The following is a 17914-nucleotide window of genomic DNA, read 5'->3' on the forward strand; positions in this document are numbered from 1 at the left end:
CACAGTCAAGGTTCTGCCTTTCTTCTGTGACTCAGATCGCAATCAACTTAAATCTTCTTCTATTATCTTCTGTTCTATGTCCTATGAGGCCATCGTCAACATTTACATTTTTTCGATGGCACAGATCGGCTGATCTTAAATGTAACTCTTTACAATGGGCCCTTTGTCTAACAGCATGTAACTCTTTCTCGACCTCCATCTCAACATTCCCTCTGTTGGGCTCTGAAGAGCCCAAAAGATAAAGGGGGAGACAAACCCTTGAGTAGACACTGTCCGTATTTGGAAACATCCCCCGAGGCTATTCCAGATGTTCACATGTATTTGATCATTGATGTTCTCTATCATTTCATCATTCATGTTGTCTTTCATTTCATTTCACTTGCATTTGATGGAGGTAAAAACAGATAAGTCACCCCACGCCTCCGAAGTGGTGGATTGAAATCACAATGTCCCCCTTACAATCTAATGAAGAGTATGTAAAGAAATAAAGTGTTAAAAAATAGTTAAATGTTAAAAAGAATAAAATATTAAGATAATATGTGAAAGTTAATGAACTATAAAAGAGTTGAGACGCTTTACCAAGGTCGAGAAAGAGTTACATGCTGTTAGACAAAGGGCCCATTGTAAAGAGTTACATTTAAGATCAGCCGATCTGTGCCATCGAAAAAATGTAAATGTTGACGATGGCCTCATAGGACATAGAACAGAAGATAATAGAAGAAGATTTAAGTTGATTGCGATCTGAGTCACAGAAGAAAGGCAGAACCTTGACTGTGACCACATTGGAATTTAGTTTTTGGATCCATTTAGGGTAGTTTGTGTGTGTATTTGTGACTTGTGCCTGTGCGCTTGAGTGAAAAATGCTGGGAGCGACTGTGTGTGTGTGTGAAAAGCGCAGGGAGTGATTGTGTATGTAAAAAAAGCTGAGAGTGAAAGGTTCTGCTGGACAGCGAACATTTTGTGTTTAAATGTATTCTTTTCTGTTGATTGCAGTTTGTTTTAAATGTATGGTTGGTGTTTGGGGATTGTAAATTGTTGGTTCGTATGTCTTTATGTGCTCGGTCATGTTGTGTCTGTATGTGTGCCCCCATTTTGTTACTATGTTAGAGCTTCTGTCTGTGTGTCCCATGCAAAGCGTATGTTTGCTGTTCTGTATGTCCTGATTTGGTACCATTGTCTTGCGCAGCTGTTTGTCACTAGTCGCCGTCTCTTTTCTCTCAACAAACTCCATTCAGAATCCCTTCTAGGGTTACATATGAATCCAAATTTGTAATGGAGAACTTCATTAAGACAAGATGAACCAATAGCTTGTAGAAAACGCAAAAAAAATAAAAAAAAATGATAAGGTTTTTTTTTGTTGTTGTTGAGGTTTCCTGCCTGTGGGTTGTAATTTCCCATCCTGAACCTGGTGCATCGATACAGTCACAGCTCAGGAGGAGTTTATCAGGGAGGCAGACTAAACAAGCTTTTACTTTAATATAAATACATAAAACCTGTATATAAACTTTCAAATAAAATAATCATGTTTATTAAAACAAAATAAACAGTAAGGATGTAAACATGACATTTATAAAATGTTGAGTAATTATCCTCAAATTTGCATAAACATTAGCTCATATGTTGCAGATTTCTAAGGATCTAAAGTTTCCAATCTCTGAAGTTTATTTGTTTAAATGCAAAATCAAATTACACAAGTAACAGAAGAAATATTACTCAAAAGAAAAAAAGTAATGCAGTAAAACTACTCTTATAAGTATCGAAAAGTTACTCAATTAAACGTAACCAGAAGTACCCACTTTGAACATACACAACAAAATTAGTGGCCTATACTTGTTAACAAGCTGAATGTGATATATTGGCATTTGCTAATCATCATTTAGCTCCAACAGCATTACTCAACCCACTCAGTTAGTTTGGGGGAAAAAGTTGTGCAACGTCTTTGCCTGTTGCTGGTTTGCTGCCTCGATTCTAACACACACCAGTGTGCCGCTCTGCACAGCAGCTGCAGATCTCAGTCGCAGCTGAGAAACCAGCACAAGCATCTTAGGACTGCTGCATTTAAAGGCAGTTCGGAAAACCATGTTATGATATATCAACAATGGATTGAACAATTGTAACGGCTGAAAAAAGTGCAGGGTACAGAGGGCACAGATATAGGAAGTGTGGGAGCCCCTCCTGTAGCAAATCAAGATATGAATAATAGAAAATTGGTCACTCTGAGGTAAAAACAAAAAAAACAAACAAACAAAAAAAAAAAACACCTTCTAGTCCAGGGGGGCACAGCTGACTCTGTGGAAATGACCCCCAATGCTCGGCCATGCCGCCATGTCTGTATCGATGACAAAATTAACCATGTAGGTACTGTTTGGTATATACTCCAATTTGTGCCAATTTCTCGTGTTTTATTTATATTTTTCTGTAACATAGACTCTTTGCCACATTTCAAATCTAAACTCAAATCTCATTTGTTTCTTTAAATCTAATTTTGTACTTTACTGTGTATTTTAATATTGTCTGTTTTTATGTTAAACTACGTAAGGTGGCCTTGCGTATTAAGAAAATCGTCTACAAAATAAAGTGGATTTTTTATTATTTTATTTTCAATGCACTGTGGGTATCAGATCATTTATGTCCATATGCACATTGTTTTTCGTGGTAGAGCTACTAATTTTAAGCTACAGAGAGGGAGCAGGTGGGTGTGAAAACAGACCTCGGGACATCATGATTTATTTCTTAAAAAAAGTTTGAGCAGTAAACTTTGGCTTTTTCAAGTGGAAAAGAAAACAGTAAAACGGTTGGAAAACTTGCTACATCCATCAACAAAATCACTCAATAATAGCAATTTAATGAGTATGTCTGCATGTAAACAGTCATTGATTCATGAATGGAGGTGAAGTAATGCTGGGTTTCTATGTGAGCGCTTGAGAGAAAGGACATATAAAGCTGTAAGAATATTGGTGTTTAGTATTTTTAGTGAAATGAAGTCAAGAAATGTATAACATTTTTCAGTCCTCAACAACTTTCATCACCAATTAGCACCATTAGCGTTGTTAGCATCGCTAACTGTAGCCTCTGAGTATTTGTGCCTTTCAGTAAAGTTATTCTACATGCTCTACAAGAAATACAAAATGTGCCAAAATAAAACTGAATCTTATCTTTTTCTGCTGGACAGAACAAGAAAGTCAAACGTTCTGCCACCACGTTAGCCTTCCTGTTGCTGCTAAATTTGCCAGACACTCTGCTGTTTTCCAAGGTTTTCACAGGCTGTGGTCGCCATCCAGCCAAAGCTGTACAATTAGCTAATAAAAAGACCGCAAAGAAGTTTTTTTCATCAATTTCATCCTTATTACTGTACACAACAAAATATTGTGATAAAATTGTAAGTTCATATTGCTCACACCTATTTAGGATATTTTATGTTTATCAACTACAATCTGCTCTGAAAGTTAAAGCTGGTAGCCCAAAGAGACATCCAAAGATATTTCAAATGATGTCCCTCTGTGAATTCCCCCAACAGTTATATGATATTATGCTGTGTGCAGTAGGTGCACTTAAATAAATTGATTTCTCAAATGTAGTGACAGGTTTTTTCACTTTTTTCCACCTTAGCCGCATGTATAATTTCAGGCTCTTTTCTTTCCCCGGGGTCTATCCTATAAAGTTCAGGTTTTTTCTGGGAAAACTTTAAACTTTCAGTCTTTCCGCCTGGGAAAAGACTGAATAGAGAAAATGTTCAGGAAAAAAGACCCAGCACATTGAGAAATTCTCTGGTGCTCTCTGTTTTATAGCTTTTGCATTTTTTTTTATTGTTTTATTTTTTGGATGTAAGTTGGAAGAATTCCTAAAGAACAATACCATGACGATGTATGGGAGTTGGAGCTGCCTTTGAAAGCAGCTCTGCCTGTTAAGTTGCTGAAGATACGGAAATGAACGTTTTCCTGTCCTGTTCCTGTTAGGCGAAGGGTTTCTTTGAGATTTTTTTACTCTGCCAAACCTGTGAGTTGTTGTTCAGTTCAACGGTTTTTAAATTCAATTTAAACACTTTTTCGTTTTGCCAAGTTCCGACTATCCTCCTTGTTCCACACCATGTGGGATGACTTTGCCAAGTGAAGGATGCCCAATTTATTTTTAAAGTTGCTGCGAAAAAGTGCTTAATAAATCTCACCTGGTTTCTTTTTCTTCCACAGATTGGCAAAGGAGAGAAGTGCAAATCGGATTCCATACATTTGTGATTGGATGTGAAAACACTTTTGACCCTTCAAAATTGAAGATGATGTTACTATGGAAACTGCTGCTGCTGCAGTCACTTATGGGGTGCCTGGCAGGTAAGGTATCTTATTAAGAACTTTTGATGCATGCCAAAGCTGCCTTTGTGAGAGTCTGACTCCTTATTCATATGTATTTGGGGCAGGTGGCAGTATAAAAGCCCAAGTTTTCAGAGAAGCGGCTTCAGGTGGATTAGACAGAAGCAGACGTATTTTCTCTCACAGATGATATAATAAAAAGAATGTGGAATCGGCTCTGCAGGGCTGTTATTGTTGTAGTAAACCTCTAATGACACAAGGATATTACATTCCAGCTTTCCCTGCAGCCATGCGTTTTCCTTTTGTTGCTCGCCGCACTGATCAAATAATCCTAAATGTAAATGAGGAGACAAGACAAATGTTGCTTCAGTTCAGCTCTCTAACTCATCAGAAATCAGGCTTGGAGTTTTAACAGGAGTAAAAACAAATGCATGAATTCAAATTTCTACAAAGATCCAGTTGAGCATGTGCTATGATCTGTGAAGGGCAGCAGAACAAATGCAAAACATCAATGAATATAGAACTCATTATACATGTGTTTACAGTAAGGCCTTATAATACACAGAGAAACATAATAGAATAACTAATACAAGGGCAATGTAAACAACTCGGTATTCATGAAGAAATTACTTTTAAAGACTCAATACAAGCATTGATATTATACACACAATATACCGGAGCTACTATGCTGTAGACACGTTGACATCACGTTGCCCCCAAACTTTCTGTTGGAAGACCACACGGTGCTTTACTTATTGTCAACACTATGACATCTACATACCAAGGTCCATGGGTTTCACGTTTCACAGGGTCAGGAAAGAGCCTTAATTAACAAAAATAGAGACAGAGAAGGAAGTACATCAATTATGCTAGCTTGACTTTGACAAACCTAATATGTAGATGTGCTGCAGAATTCAGTGTGTTTTGGTTCATTTAAAAAAAAAAAAGAAAAAAAAAAAAGGCAACCCACACAAGAAACTCTGACAGACCATCAGTAGAGCAGGGGCTAATTAGCTAATCAACCACCATCACTTATTAGTAATTGCAAAATGAACATCAAGCGTGAAAACATAAAACTGTAATGGAGTCAATGTTCTATTCTCTGTGTGGGAAATGTTTGCGTGTTTTTAGTGTTGAATCCTGATAAGCTGGTGGCACTGTTGTCAGAGCTGTTGCTATGGCAACAGGTGTGCATGTAACGTAACCAACACATAGAATGACAAAGCAGTATATGAGTGGTGTTGAGTTGTTCTTTAACTTTTTTTTTTCTTTTGCGTTGTTTTTCCCTATGCTCTGTCGCACCTACATGTCCATTAATAACGCCTACATGTCCAGGTTTCAAATTCAAGAATTTGCAGACAATTCTTTCCGCTAAAGGGCGGAAAGAATTGTCTTTCCGCCCTTTAGTCTCTGCTCTTACATGAAATTTTCTGAATATAAACAAAAACATGCAACATGTTATAATATAACCCACTCTGGGTGATTTTCCTGCATCAAGTGTGGACTGATTCCAGGCCTGGATTACGTTCATGCTACAGGTTGGCTTATAGGTTATAGGTAAGTTTTCAATCCAAAAATCTAGATTAAGGAGCTATGCTCTGGATTAAAGGACAAGTAATCCATCCGTCCCTCTGTCCATCTTCTATTCCTACTTAATCCTCTTCTGGGTTGCGGCTGTCAGAGGCAGCACTTCTCCTCAAATAAAGCTGATAACAATGATAATGGAGTTCTAGTGGACCCTGATGTGCCCAGAACAAGCAATGGAACACAAAACCTGCGCAGGAGCATCATTGCTTCATTTTTGGAAATTAGCCCTGTATTGGTTTTGCTTTCTAATGCTATTCACTACTGTGTCAGATGTCTGTCTGGGCAAAATTCAGAGTGAAAGCAGGCGATAATGCTTAAAATTATAAGTAAGTACACTCATAGGCCGCTTTATTAGGTAAACCTTGCTAGTACCAGGTTGGACCCCTTTTGCCTTCAGAACTGCCTTAATCCTTCCTGGCATGGCTTCAACAAGGTACTGGAAACATTTCTCAGGGAGTCTGGTTCATGTTGACATGATAGCATCATGCAGTTGCTCCAGATTTGTTGGCTGCACATCCACGATGCAAATCTCTGGAGCATTTCCACCACATCCCAAAGGGGCTCTACTGTTTGAGATCTGGTGACTGTGGAGGCCATTCGAGTTCAGTGGACACATTGTTATGTTCAAAAAACCAGTCTAAGATGATACACGCTTTATGACATGATGCATTATGCTGCTGGAAGTAGCCATCAGAAGATGGCTACACTGTGGTTATAAAGGGATGGACATGGTCAGCAACAATACTCAGATAGGCTGAGGGGTTGACACGATGCTCAATTGATACTAATGGACCAGGAAAATATCCCCCACATCACTCCACCACCACCAGCCTGAACCGTTGATACAAGGCAGGATGGATTCATGCTTTCATGTTATTGATGCTAAATTTTCGTGTTAATGAGCAGTTGGACAGGTGTACCTAATAAAGTGGTCGGTGAGTGTATATCTCTAAACGCACATGCTAGTTCGATCTGATGTAAAATTTATTGGTTCTATATATAGTTTTGAATTTGACTTATATTGATTAAATAAACAGATTTTTAAATTCATTGTTATTTTGACATTACACTTTGTGAGATTAGTTATGTTTAATTAGAATAATAAAAATGTAATTAACTCAGTGAGTCGGTCACTAGGTGAAACACATCATATTAATTATTTAGACAATGAGCAGCTAATGTGGAGAATAACTGAAATTTATTAATATATTTTGGCCAAATTTAGATAAATGTCTAGCGTATTTCAGGCTCTGAACTTTTCTCATTTAATTTCTTCATTTTGTAATTTATTTATTCATTATAATGCTGTGTTGTTTTTAATCCTACCACAGCTTTAAAAGATGGGGTCATTTGGACCTTACATGTTTTTTATTCGATGTGCAGTCTGGAGAGTTCGTACTGACCTGTGTGTGTTGTTACGAGGTTTTTTTGTGCAGCTTTGGGAGCTGATGGTTTGATGGGACAAATGTTCTGCTTCCTTGCTGTCCAACCGTGACGTTAAGGTATCCCAAATTTTGGATAAAGTTTTCCCAAATCAGTCTGCGAGACTATCAGCTTCCAAAAGTGATAATATTTTTAATTCCTTATGCTGAAGTCATGTGGTCAGATTAACTCTCAAATCATAGCAAATTAAATTATTGCAACTTCAATCACAATATAAGTGATATTAATACAGTATGCTAAAAAATGCAATAAAAAACATTGAGAGGGTTTTTCTGTTGCTTTGGGATAAGAACCTTAAAGACTACAATAGAAATGTAGTAGTAAAAGTAGGTGTATTTTTAATAAAACTGCAGTTAAAGACAATTCGATTTGGGGTTAATTTCTCATGTTGACATTCAAAATCTCTGCAGGCTGTGCTCGAATGTCCATCATTCACTTACCAAGCAGTAAACTTAAATTATTGCTTCATTATACCGAGGCGTCTGTTTCAGCCAGAGGGGCTCCGTGGCATTGATCACGTTTTGATGGAGGACTTTAATTTATCTCCTTTACAGATTCGAGGAGGTCACCTCAGAGGATTGGCGTCATCACTCAGTGTTTAATCAACAGGTATTAGGCGAATCACCAGGACAAAGGATGTCATATTGACGAGGAAAGTCGCCTCTCTCGTTAATCAACACGCGGGGTGTTGTCCACCCACTGTCCCTTTACAAATAACATTTTCATATTTCTTTGAGGAAAGCCTGGTCGGTGTGTTTGCCCTTCCGGAGTTCTCTGTGCGTGTCAATACTTGTCTTATGGCAGCTCTAACAACGGCTCTTCTCACTGCAGACAGCTGGTGATAATTGACCGGTGTGCTGCCTATTCCTCATGGAGGCGTTGACTTCACAGCAATCATATTTGTTATGGAGAGAAATGTCAGGGGGGTGAAAGCATGATCTGGTACGTGTTTTCAAGAATCATATTTTCTAGTCGGAAACCCCTCTGGTGTTTGGCTTCTCTTAGCAACAGTTTCACCCTCAAAGTCGTAAATTAACATTGTCCTGAAAGTCACGACGGTTTAGAAGGGGAATCCAGATACTTTCATTATGTAGTTATTAGACTTCAGTTTGGTGGATTTGTGTAACTGGTTTCGTTCCATGAAAGCTTATTACAGTATTTTTGCTATGTCCTTTAACTAAAGCACTAAATGCTAAGCTAATCTTTACAGACCAGTCGCTTTGATTTGTGACACTTTGGAACAACTGCAAATCACAACCTAACAATATTGCTTTCCAAGTAGTTTGTTACAAAACTATAAATACTCCTGTTGAATTGGTGTTATTATATAATGTAGAGCTTTTAACATTACACACTCCACAAAATACACTAGGAATGTACGATGGAAATGGTATACAGTAGAAACGATAGAAATTTGACCTCCAATAGAGATCTGTAGTCTCCCGGCTAACCGTAGTAAAGCCTGTTGCTCTGGACCTTTCCTGGTGTGTTTCTAGAACAACTGGCTGACGGTTAGCAAACATTAGATCTGCTGTTTGGCCATATTTACACTTACATTATGAACAAAACGGTCCACTTAAAAGTGAGACATAGAATGAGGCAACCAAAGCAGCTAACAATGACTAATGAACAGTGATGCATAGCTCCTTTGAAAAAAATAACTTTAATTAAATTACTGATTACTCTTTGAAATAGTAACTTAGATTACTGATTACTTGATTTGGAAAATAGCTAAGTTAGATTACAAGTTACTTTATTAGTTACTTTCAGCAGCTGCTGACAACAACCCTCTGCCACCTCAATATAAAAATTACATCGAGCTTCTTAATGCAAGTTATTTTATAATGGTAACATTAACAATGTATCTCCACTATAAGGCTGAACTGAAAGGGGATATTGTTTAAAGGTTACAACAGTCAAAAAAAAAAAAGTAATTAGTAATTTTTGCATTTTTTTTTGTATGTTTCACTATTGTCTGGAAAACTAACTAGGATTTTAGAGCTCTCCTCCACAGCCTACAGGTTCTGTTACGGCCCCATGTTTGCTGTCAGCGCTCCTCCTGCGGCTCCACAACTCAGATGGCTGCACAAGATTTGTGACACTTATCTTAATCTTAATGATTATAATGGTGTTTAACTTTACGTTTATTCGTGGCTGTTTTCATGTTTATTGTATTCTCCATATTAGTCTTGATGTTTGCATTTATTCTGAAGCACAACGCAAAGCTTAACATCATTCACAGGTGATATAAACATGTTTGTAATATAAACATGTTTATAATATAAACATGTTTATAATATAAACATGTTTATAAACATGTTTATAATATAAACATGTTTATATCACCTGAACCTTAACAAAGCCACAGTGGGACGGATCATTCGGGAAATGATGGACACGGAGAGCCTGACTAAAACTATCCGGTTGTTAGACAGATTGTGGGGTTTATTATGACTCTGCTTATTTCCAAATGAGCAACTTCACTTTCAAAAACAAGCCCAAAAAACTGCAATCCACGACTTAAATTTGCAAACGACTTCAGAAAACAACATGCCCAAAGTCGCATATAATAATCAAACGTGGCAACAGAAACTCAAAATAGTTCCTCTTTTTCCATCAACAGTAGCCCCATCTCTCTCCTGCCTCCATTGTTTACGTTTTTGTCACAGTGCGCCTGTTAACGGCAGCATAGAAACAATGGTCACTACCCAAGATGCAAAAGAAAATAGTAAACATAGTGATTTGGATAAGTAACTTTAATCTGATTACTGGATTTGAAATAGTAAAGTGTTAGATCACCAGTTACTGAACAAAGTGGTCGGATCAGATTAACGCGTTACAAAGTAACTTATGAACTTAAGTTCAGCAACTGTTCACAAACAGATTTCATTACTAATGATTTTTAACAGGCACATCATTGTTCTCTTGCTCTTTTGTGAAGGATATACATAACAATGATCAATGTTAAAAATGCAATAATATTTCAATAATTTAATAATATTGAACTCCTCACAATATAAAAGTTATTTTATTAACTGAATATCCATTGATAATATTTCTTTTTATTTGTCAAACAAATTTCCCACAGCTCTGGCTGCACACACTGTGTTCAGTTGCTCTCCACATCCGGCTGAACTTTTTGCGACCGCTTGACTCAGTGATCACCTGATCTGTTAAGCCTTGTGTTACCATAGTTACAAATGTCAAATGGATTTGGGAAGAAACTTTCTTCATGCGCACGCCGCAAAAACCGGAGCTTTAGAAATCATTTGCGCTTTACAGATTCGCTCGATGTTTGAAGAAAGTTCAAACATTGTCCCATGCCGAGAACATACACAGTAGCTTGTTTGACTAAAGCTCAGAGATTTTGAGCTGGCTTTATTGATCCACATGAAAACTGCAGAGTTTTACCACAGCTCTAAAAATAATGCAGAGGGTTTTTAGTAGAAAGAAGAAGATCAAATCAGCATAACAAGAGCTCTGCTTTTGTCTGTTTTCAATAGTTTTTTTATGCTTTTATCTGAACACTGTCTTAAGAGTGAGAATTGCTTTATATCTCAGGAAAAGCTGCTCTTAATGAAGACAGTGCTGCCATATTATTAAGGCACAGTGGGAAAAGTCTGGTCATTTAAGCATTCGCATACGACTACAATGTTTATATTTTGTGTTGCTCATGAATAAATACATTTTTCAAGCACACATAAAAACAGACCTATGTGAAGTTTACTAGTGCATACAGCTGCTTCATTTTTAGAAATCATGAGGGAACATTTATTCAAGCTTGTGTCAGCTTTGCTGCACTAACAGTCCTGCTTACTGTATAAGTTTGGAGCAATACACTCTAAGATGGCCGATCCAGGTACAGTATCAAAACTGAAGCAAGTTGATGTCTGAAAACACAAATTTAGCACAATGCAGTGCTAGCCATGCTAGCCAGGAGTGCTTTATCAACATTTTACAACATTTTACTACTGGTTCAGCTGCGAAAGAAAGTCCTTATTAAGACTTAGTTGCGTTTAACAATTTGAGAGGTGGAACATTGTACTCCCTGCTGTTCATATTTTGAACGATTAAATTTGGCATAAAGTTCATGATTTGAGAGGCACTTTCGCATTTGTCAATGTCAGAAATGGGGTGAACAACCACACTGTAGGGGGTGCTAGCGCAATGGTTTTACTCAGACAAGAAAGAATAAAAATACTTTTCATCAGAGTATCGATGCAGTTGTATGTTCTTGAGAGATAAAAGCCATCCAAACAAAGGCTGGAACGTCTTTATTCTCCTGCTTTTAGCTTGGGATGCTACTGCAATAAAAATCACATTTAAATGAAAAGTTTTTACACTGGTAAACAACACACCTTACCAGAGGTGCCAACAAATGTGTCTGCGCCAATATGCAAATTTTGACGCGTTGCTTTCATGAACTGCAGAGTAGAACACAGCCTATGTGAGAAGCTGTGTAGATGTTACTTTGCAGCTTTAGTTGCACTTCTTGGTTCAGAGTGTTAATTTGTTTTTCATGTTCAAATGAATAAAAAAAAGACTTTGATAATGACATATGCCTTTGGATACTTAAGAACACAATTATATTTCTAAATTAGTCACCTGTCTTTGGACTGCAATAATTGAAAACGGTCAAGGCGTCATTTCATTTCGAAGTCGGTTTGATTCATTTGACACGTGTTGCTCTCATTTCTTGATTTTTACATACACACTGTGCTGTTGGGGAAAAAAAAGACCAGTGATTCAAATGTTAAACTACAACTAATTTAGTTCCCAGGAATACTGCTCTGCCCATTTGTTTTAAGAAACTGTTTCCCCATTTTCTTTCAATTAAAACAAGCAAAGAAATAATGAGAAACTAATTTTAAAATTTTCATTTCTATACCCAACTAATACAAATAGGCAGTAGGAAAAAACATAGTATTGTGAAAGTGAAGAATATGAAATATGAATACATTTGCTATTCTATTAAACAATAGGAGTAAATTTGCTGTTATCTCTTTGCTTTACCATGGCTGACTTGGTTAAGCCTTTGGAAGTTCAAACTATGAAGTTGTTTTTGTAAAACCTTGTTTTTCTTTTGTTACCAACCAACAATACCTGTCACAAAGTACACTGGAAGGACCCGGTCACAGACTCAGGCAGTAGCAGCTACAAAATAACATTTAAATCAAATGTTGCCAAAAAAGAATAGAAAATCCAATAAAAGCATGACAAAAAGATGACAAAATTCATTTCAAAAGGAATAGCAAGAAAACGCTACATCCCAAGGAAGATAATGAAACCCAAAGCAGGCGCACATCGACCTGTAACAGAAGAAAGCTGGTATTACACCTACAAGCTTCTGATTGCAAGTTGTTGTAGCTGAGATTATAATTGACTATTTCAGCTGGTAAATAATTAACTATTTGTGGACACTTGTATTTGATTCCTAGATGGTCTGCTGATTAAGAAGAGCAAAACATAAAATAGGTTACAGCAAAAGAAAAGCATTCCCTGATGGAATTCAGCAGAACATTTAAATTTCTAGCTTTAATCCTGGTGGACATGTACTACGCACCAAATGTTTCTTTTGTTTGTTTCTTTGTTTTTGTAATGTTTCCTGTCTGGCATTGTGGCACTCAGATTTGTGCTAAGGCGAGTCCCAACATATTTACTTTCACAGGTGGAGCTCTACGGCTTCCTCTAGAAGTTGCTTTGGGTTTGTTTCAAATGTTATGGACAAGGAAGCAGAAAATAAAGAGAGAAATGTGGGATAAAGGTCCGAAGGGAAGAAAGGAGATAGAAGTAGAGAAGAGAAAGAAAGATAAAAAGAACAAAACATTGCAGTAGTCTGCTTCTACACCTGCAGAAAGAGAGAAGAAAGGCAGCTTTTCAACACAACTACAAACATGGCAAGATAGGAAATGTTGTAACAGCTGCTTTAGGACCCTTGAGAATGTGTGTATGTATGTGTGTGTGTCTCTTCATGATTGAAAACAAATGGCAGCATAACTTATAAAGGATAAGTCATATTTTGCTGCTCCGAGATGTCAGATGTTGACAGCAAGACTGGACAACGTAAGTTTTAATTGATTCCAGACTGTAGGATTTCATGCCGATATATTTCCTTTTCTTTCTTACCATGTAAGAAAGAAAAGGAAAAGGCACTAATATTTAATAGATTAAGACTTTAGAAAAAGAGGGATGCCCATGAGGAAAAGCAGAAAGCTGTGTGGACAGGTAATTGTATCAAACAGAAAATTGAGTTATTTAAAACTCAATTTTAAATAAATTGAAATCAGGCTGAAATCAGGAACAGTGTTCCAACTGGCTGTTAGCCTTCTGAGATTTCTTTACTTTTGTAAACTGATGGTGTTGCAAAATCTGTTTACTTCACATTAGTAACTATTACTGATAATAAATTTCCAAAACTTCATTTCAAGAAATCTGATCTCTTATTGCAAACGGTTTTCAGGCCACGCCTCAGTCAAGACCACTGGGGGAAAATAGATCAAACTTTCTCAGTGTTGAAATGTGGAACAAGTCTGGGTTTCAGCACTGGAAGTGTTTACAGAACATTTGGCTCAAAGAAAAAGAGAAGTCGGGAAGGCCCTCCCTTTTGGCATCTAACCAATCCAACAAATGTCTTATTGGTTACAAATTTGAACACAAAGAACATAATTTGCTTGTTTTAGGGTCCCATAAGCCTGATGGACCATTCCTTTCTCCTAGTTGCTCTCTCTTGTTGGAACTCTTTCTCTATAACATTTCTTGATGCCAGAGTTTATTCCACCCAGAAGTTGGCAGCCAGAGCACTTTCCTCCTGTTTACACTCTTTCTAGTGATATGTGTGTGTGTCAGTTTGATTTCTGGGTCCTCTAAACGAGCTATTTGATTTCACCACCCCAGGACTTAGTGTGGAGCAGATTAAAAGGCCTGTCGTTCCAGGCAGGTTGAAACACATGCACGCACGCGCACACATACATGCACGCACGCAAACACTAATACAGCTTTTCACACCTTGCACATAATGTTTTTTCTGCTTGCTTTTATGTTTTAAAATGCTAATATATTTCTGGTTCAAGTCACTTTTAGTTTCTCTTTTTAACAAATAAAAAAAGGAATTTGGACGATAAAATAAAGCTGAATAAATTTTTTAAAAGCTTGTTGCTACCTGAACTCCACACTGATTGACTAATAGCAAATTTTTCTTCATGTATAGGTTTCTCTAGTTTTATGCTGTTTATTATTTTATTCATTTCCTTTCTCACATTCAATTCTTTCCAAGAATGGATTATATGGGCTGAAGAGCATTGCCAGTTGTTTCTCGTTTCAGTCTTTAGAACACGCTTTAATCACTTTCAGGTTAATTTGCTGCAATATTCTGTTTTACAGTCCTCCTAAAAGAATATAGTCCCTACAAACACTGGATTACAGAGGCAACGGTGCCAATAAACACCAGAGAGCTCAGCTCACATTGGCTGCCTCCATGTTTTAGTGTCATTTTTTGATGGCAGAAAATCCATTGAATTGTGTGTCACAGATATTTCTCAAATGTGTTTTTGGTAATAATAAACAAAGTAAGAACAAGAAAATCATCTAACAAGACTCCATTTCCTTAACACATCTTAAGTAAAACGTATGCTTGTGATATTTTTGGTGATTTATTAGTATCTAATTATGTATGCACTTTTAATGCACTTTTAGTAAGTCTGTTGAGTTGAAGTCATTCTCTTTACTGGAGCTATCATGTTTTTAATTACCTTTAATACCAGTTGAGTTCAAGAAAATATAGCTTGAGTTTAATTACATTTTTTTATTCATTATTTATTGTGGTATTTTAAATACTAAAGTGAAATAAATGGACAACACTTTTAACACTTAAGCAGCTTTTCAGCTGCTAACATGTGACAGCATAACAAATGATTTGCGCCAACCGTTTCCAGATAAGACTCAAAGCTCTCAGCTCTGTTACAGTGGATTCTCACATTCTCAGATTCACTCATTTGCAGATTTTTCTGTGGAACGTAGCTATAAATTATTCTTGGAAAACTCATCTACGGCCCACTGGCAGCGTGACGTTATGCAGGCAGGATTCCCCCCGATCTGTTTTACACTGCACTGTCAACCCATTGAAGCAACTTGTTCCCCTCCTCACCTGTGGTGGCGCTGCACCACTGGAGGAAACAACTTGAAAACCTCTGAAGAAGACACTGAGTGCTACTTCCTTCTTCACAAAATGCAAACATTAGTGGTTGAAGGATTTCTCTTTGTCTGTGATAAAAAACCACAAGTCATTTTGCCCAGTAGTGGTAGACATGCGTGTTTGCTTTGGTTCTTTTTACCCAGAATACCCTGCACTCTTGTCCACTTCCTGCTTTTGGAGCAATCTCCTGTCCGCTTGGTTGACATATGCATTTGAACCACACCAGAGTTCACTTCAACCGAACCCAGATGGAGGTTTTTAGGTGGACCAGAATTTGATTGTGCATTAGGCCCCCAACACAAACCAGACATTATAGACAGACTGCAGTTTGATTAAAGCAGGCTAAAAAGCTGGTGAATGTACTTAAACTATTAAAATAATCTATTTTGCTTTCGTATGTGAATCACATCCATCTCTATAAATAAAACCTTTGAATACATTTTCATTTAGCTCCCTTCATCCATAATTTTCCACGGCAGTGTGCTCGACCGTTAACATCTACTGAAACAGATGAACCTTTTCATGACCTGTTCCCATGAAGAGAGGGAAAGTGATGGAGCAACATTACAGGCTTTATCCATTCCTGACCCCAGAAAGGGAAGAAGAAACACTAGACAGCTGTGATTTTATCTTTTCCCAGAGTTGTGAGGTTCTTCTTTTTCTTCTTCCACCAAATGTCTTTCTATTGGCTGTAGATTGTAGAAAATACAGAAGCTTTAAAGACAAGATAGTATCGCTCCTCTTTTTTTCTCTAACTTCTGGCTTTAGGACCTTTAAAATGTGGAGAAAGGAGCCTCAGGGGATTAGGATAGATCATGCTCCAGATTTAAGTCTCAGTAAACCTGCTTTCTTACAGATGGAATCATGTAATATTCTCTGTTTATTGACCTTGACTTTTAAATTGTTTTTGTGTTAGTTTCATCGATTTTTACAGATAATACTATTTTTAACTGTTCCTTTCTTTTGTCTCCGTTGTTGTTTTTTCATACCAAATCCCATATTACTTTGAGGGTCACTGTTTGACGGTCTTTCAAACTGTCACTTGTGCATCTTAAAAATGAATTGTGTGTATTTTTGTTGTAATGAGAGAAGCTCATCATAATGGAGAGAAAGCTGATTAAACAGGCCTTGTCAACTCATCTTTATCTTCTCAAAGTGACACCAGAGGAACAGACTGCTGCTTGAAGTCAAAGTCGCCGTTTCAGAGTAGAAACTGAGCAGAGATTAACTCAATAAACCTGTCACTACACTGATCTTCATCAGCTTTTAGTTTAGTTTAGTTTGCACAGCTGCAAACAGATCAAAGACATTAAGATACAAATAATAACAGTGCAGGAAGAGGCAAAAGCCCAGTGGGTTTATTTGAAGTCTCCATCCAAATAGTGTAGAAAAAACCCCAAAATAAAATCCAATAGTGTGTCTTCATCAGTTGATCACACATTTATGAAATACAATCATGTAGAAAAAAAATAAAAACTTAAAAATGTTTTGGATTTGAGATCTGGAAGAATTCCTACTCAGTCTGGAAAAATCCAGAAAATGACCTCAGTTTTGCATGATTCTGAAAGAAAAGGAGGAAAGTCCAAGTATTTCCAGAACAATTTTTTATCTTATTGTTTTAATGTTGTTCTTTTTTTGTCCTGCCTTCCTACATCCCTTCGCTCCTTCTACATGTCCTCTCTTTCTTCATTTTATTTTTGTAATGTTTCGTCAATCATTTTTTTCTTCCATCTTCATTTGTCTTTTGTTCTTTCCTTCTATTATTCACTGTGTTCCTTCTTCCTTCCATCTTTGTGTTTTCTTTCGATGCAATTTACATAAACTCTGCTGAATAGTATTTGTTACTTAAATTAATGTTACAACATGCAGCCCCTTTGTCTACGCTGATGAAGATTTCCCTATCTTGGCATGTTGAACTGTTTGTCTTCAGCCTTCCTTCTGTTAAGGAAGAAATTTCTAAATAGGTTAACTTTGGAAAACAGTTGGCTCTCTCTCTTCCTGTGATCCCAGGTCCTCTCGGCAGGCCACGTGTAGCCACAAGGAGAACAACAATGCGTGTTGACGTCACAGAATTACAGAGTTTAATCCAATAAGAAACAACTTATGAATTAACAACAAAACTGCAGAACAACGGAGACATACATTCATTACCTGAGACAAAAAGATAAAAAGAAAAGGCAAAGACGCGTCTTTGGAGAGAGCTGGTGCAAAAAAGGCAAAATAGTGGCAGCTATCTGACTTATTACTCCCTGGGCACGAACTTTTATATGTAGGTGTGTCTTTCCTTTTTAATATATTCAATTAAGGCGTACCTCCGCTTGACCAACTGGAAGTTACCTTGGACACCCAGAAAACTTAGAACTTCCCCTAATGTACTGCTGTGAACAAA

General features: G+C 37.1%; 1 protein-coding gene across 2 annotated transcripts in view; it reads left to right on the top strand.

The window, feature by feature from the left end:
* Nucleotides 1–17914, top strand: part of cntn4 (contactin 4) — a 225229-nt gene that overhangs the window by 26382 nt on the left and 180933 nt on the right. For both annotated transcript variants that reach the window (XM_016675770.1, XM_007560856.2), the window contains exon 2: nt 4188–4325. In XM_016675770.1, coding sequence (XP_016531256.1) covers nt 4271–4325 — 55 coding nt within the window. In that variant the 5' untranslated portion in view covers nt 4188–4270. The remainder of the gene's footprint in view (nt 1–4187; nt 4326–17914) is intronic.

The sequence above is a fragment of the Poecilia formosa genome, unplaced genomic scaffold (genome assembly GCF_000485575.1).
Source record: "Poecilia formosa unplaced genomic scaffold, Poecilia_formosa-5.1.2 Scaffold121, whole genome shotgun sequence".
In the NCBI taxonomy this organism is placed as follows: domain Eukaryota; kingdom Metazoa; phylum Chordata; class Actinopteri; order Cyprinodontiformes; family Poeciliidae; genus Poecilia; species Poecilia formosa.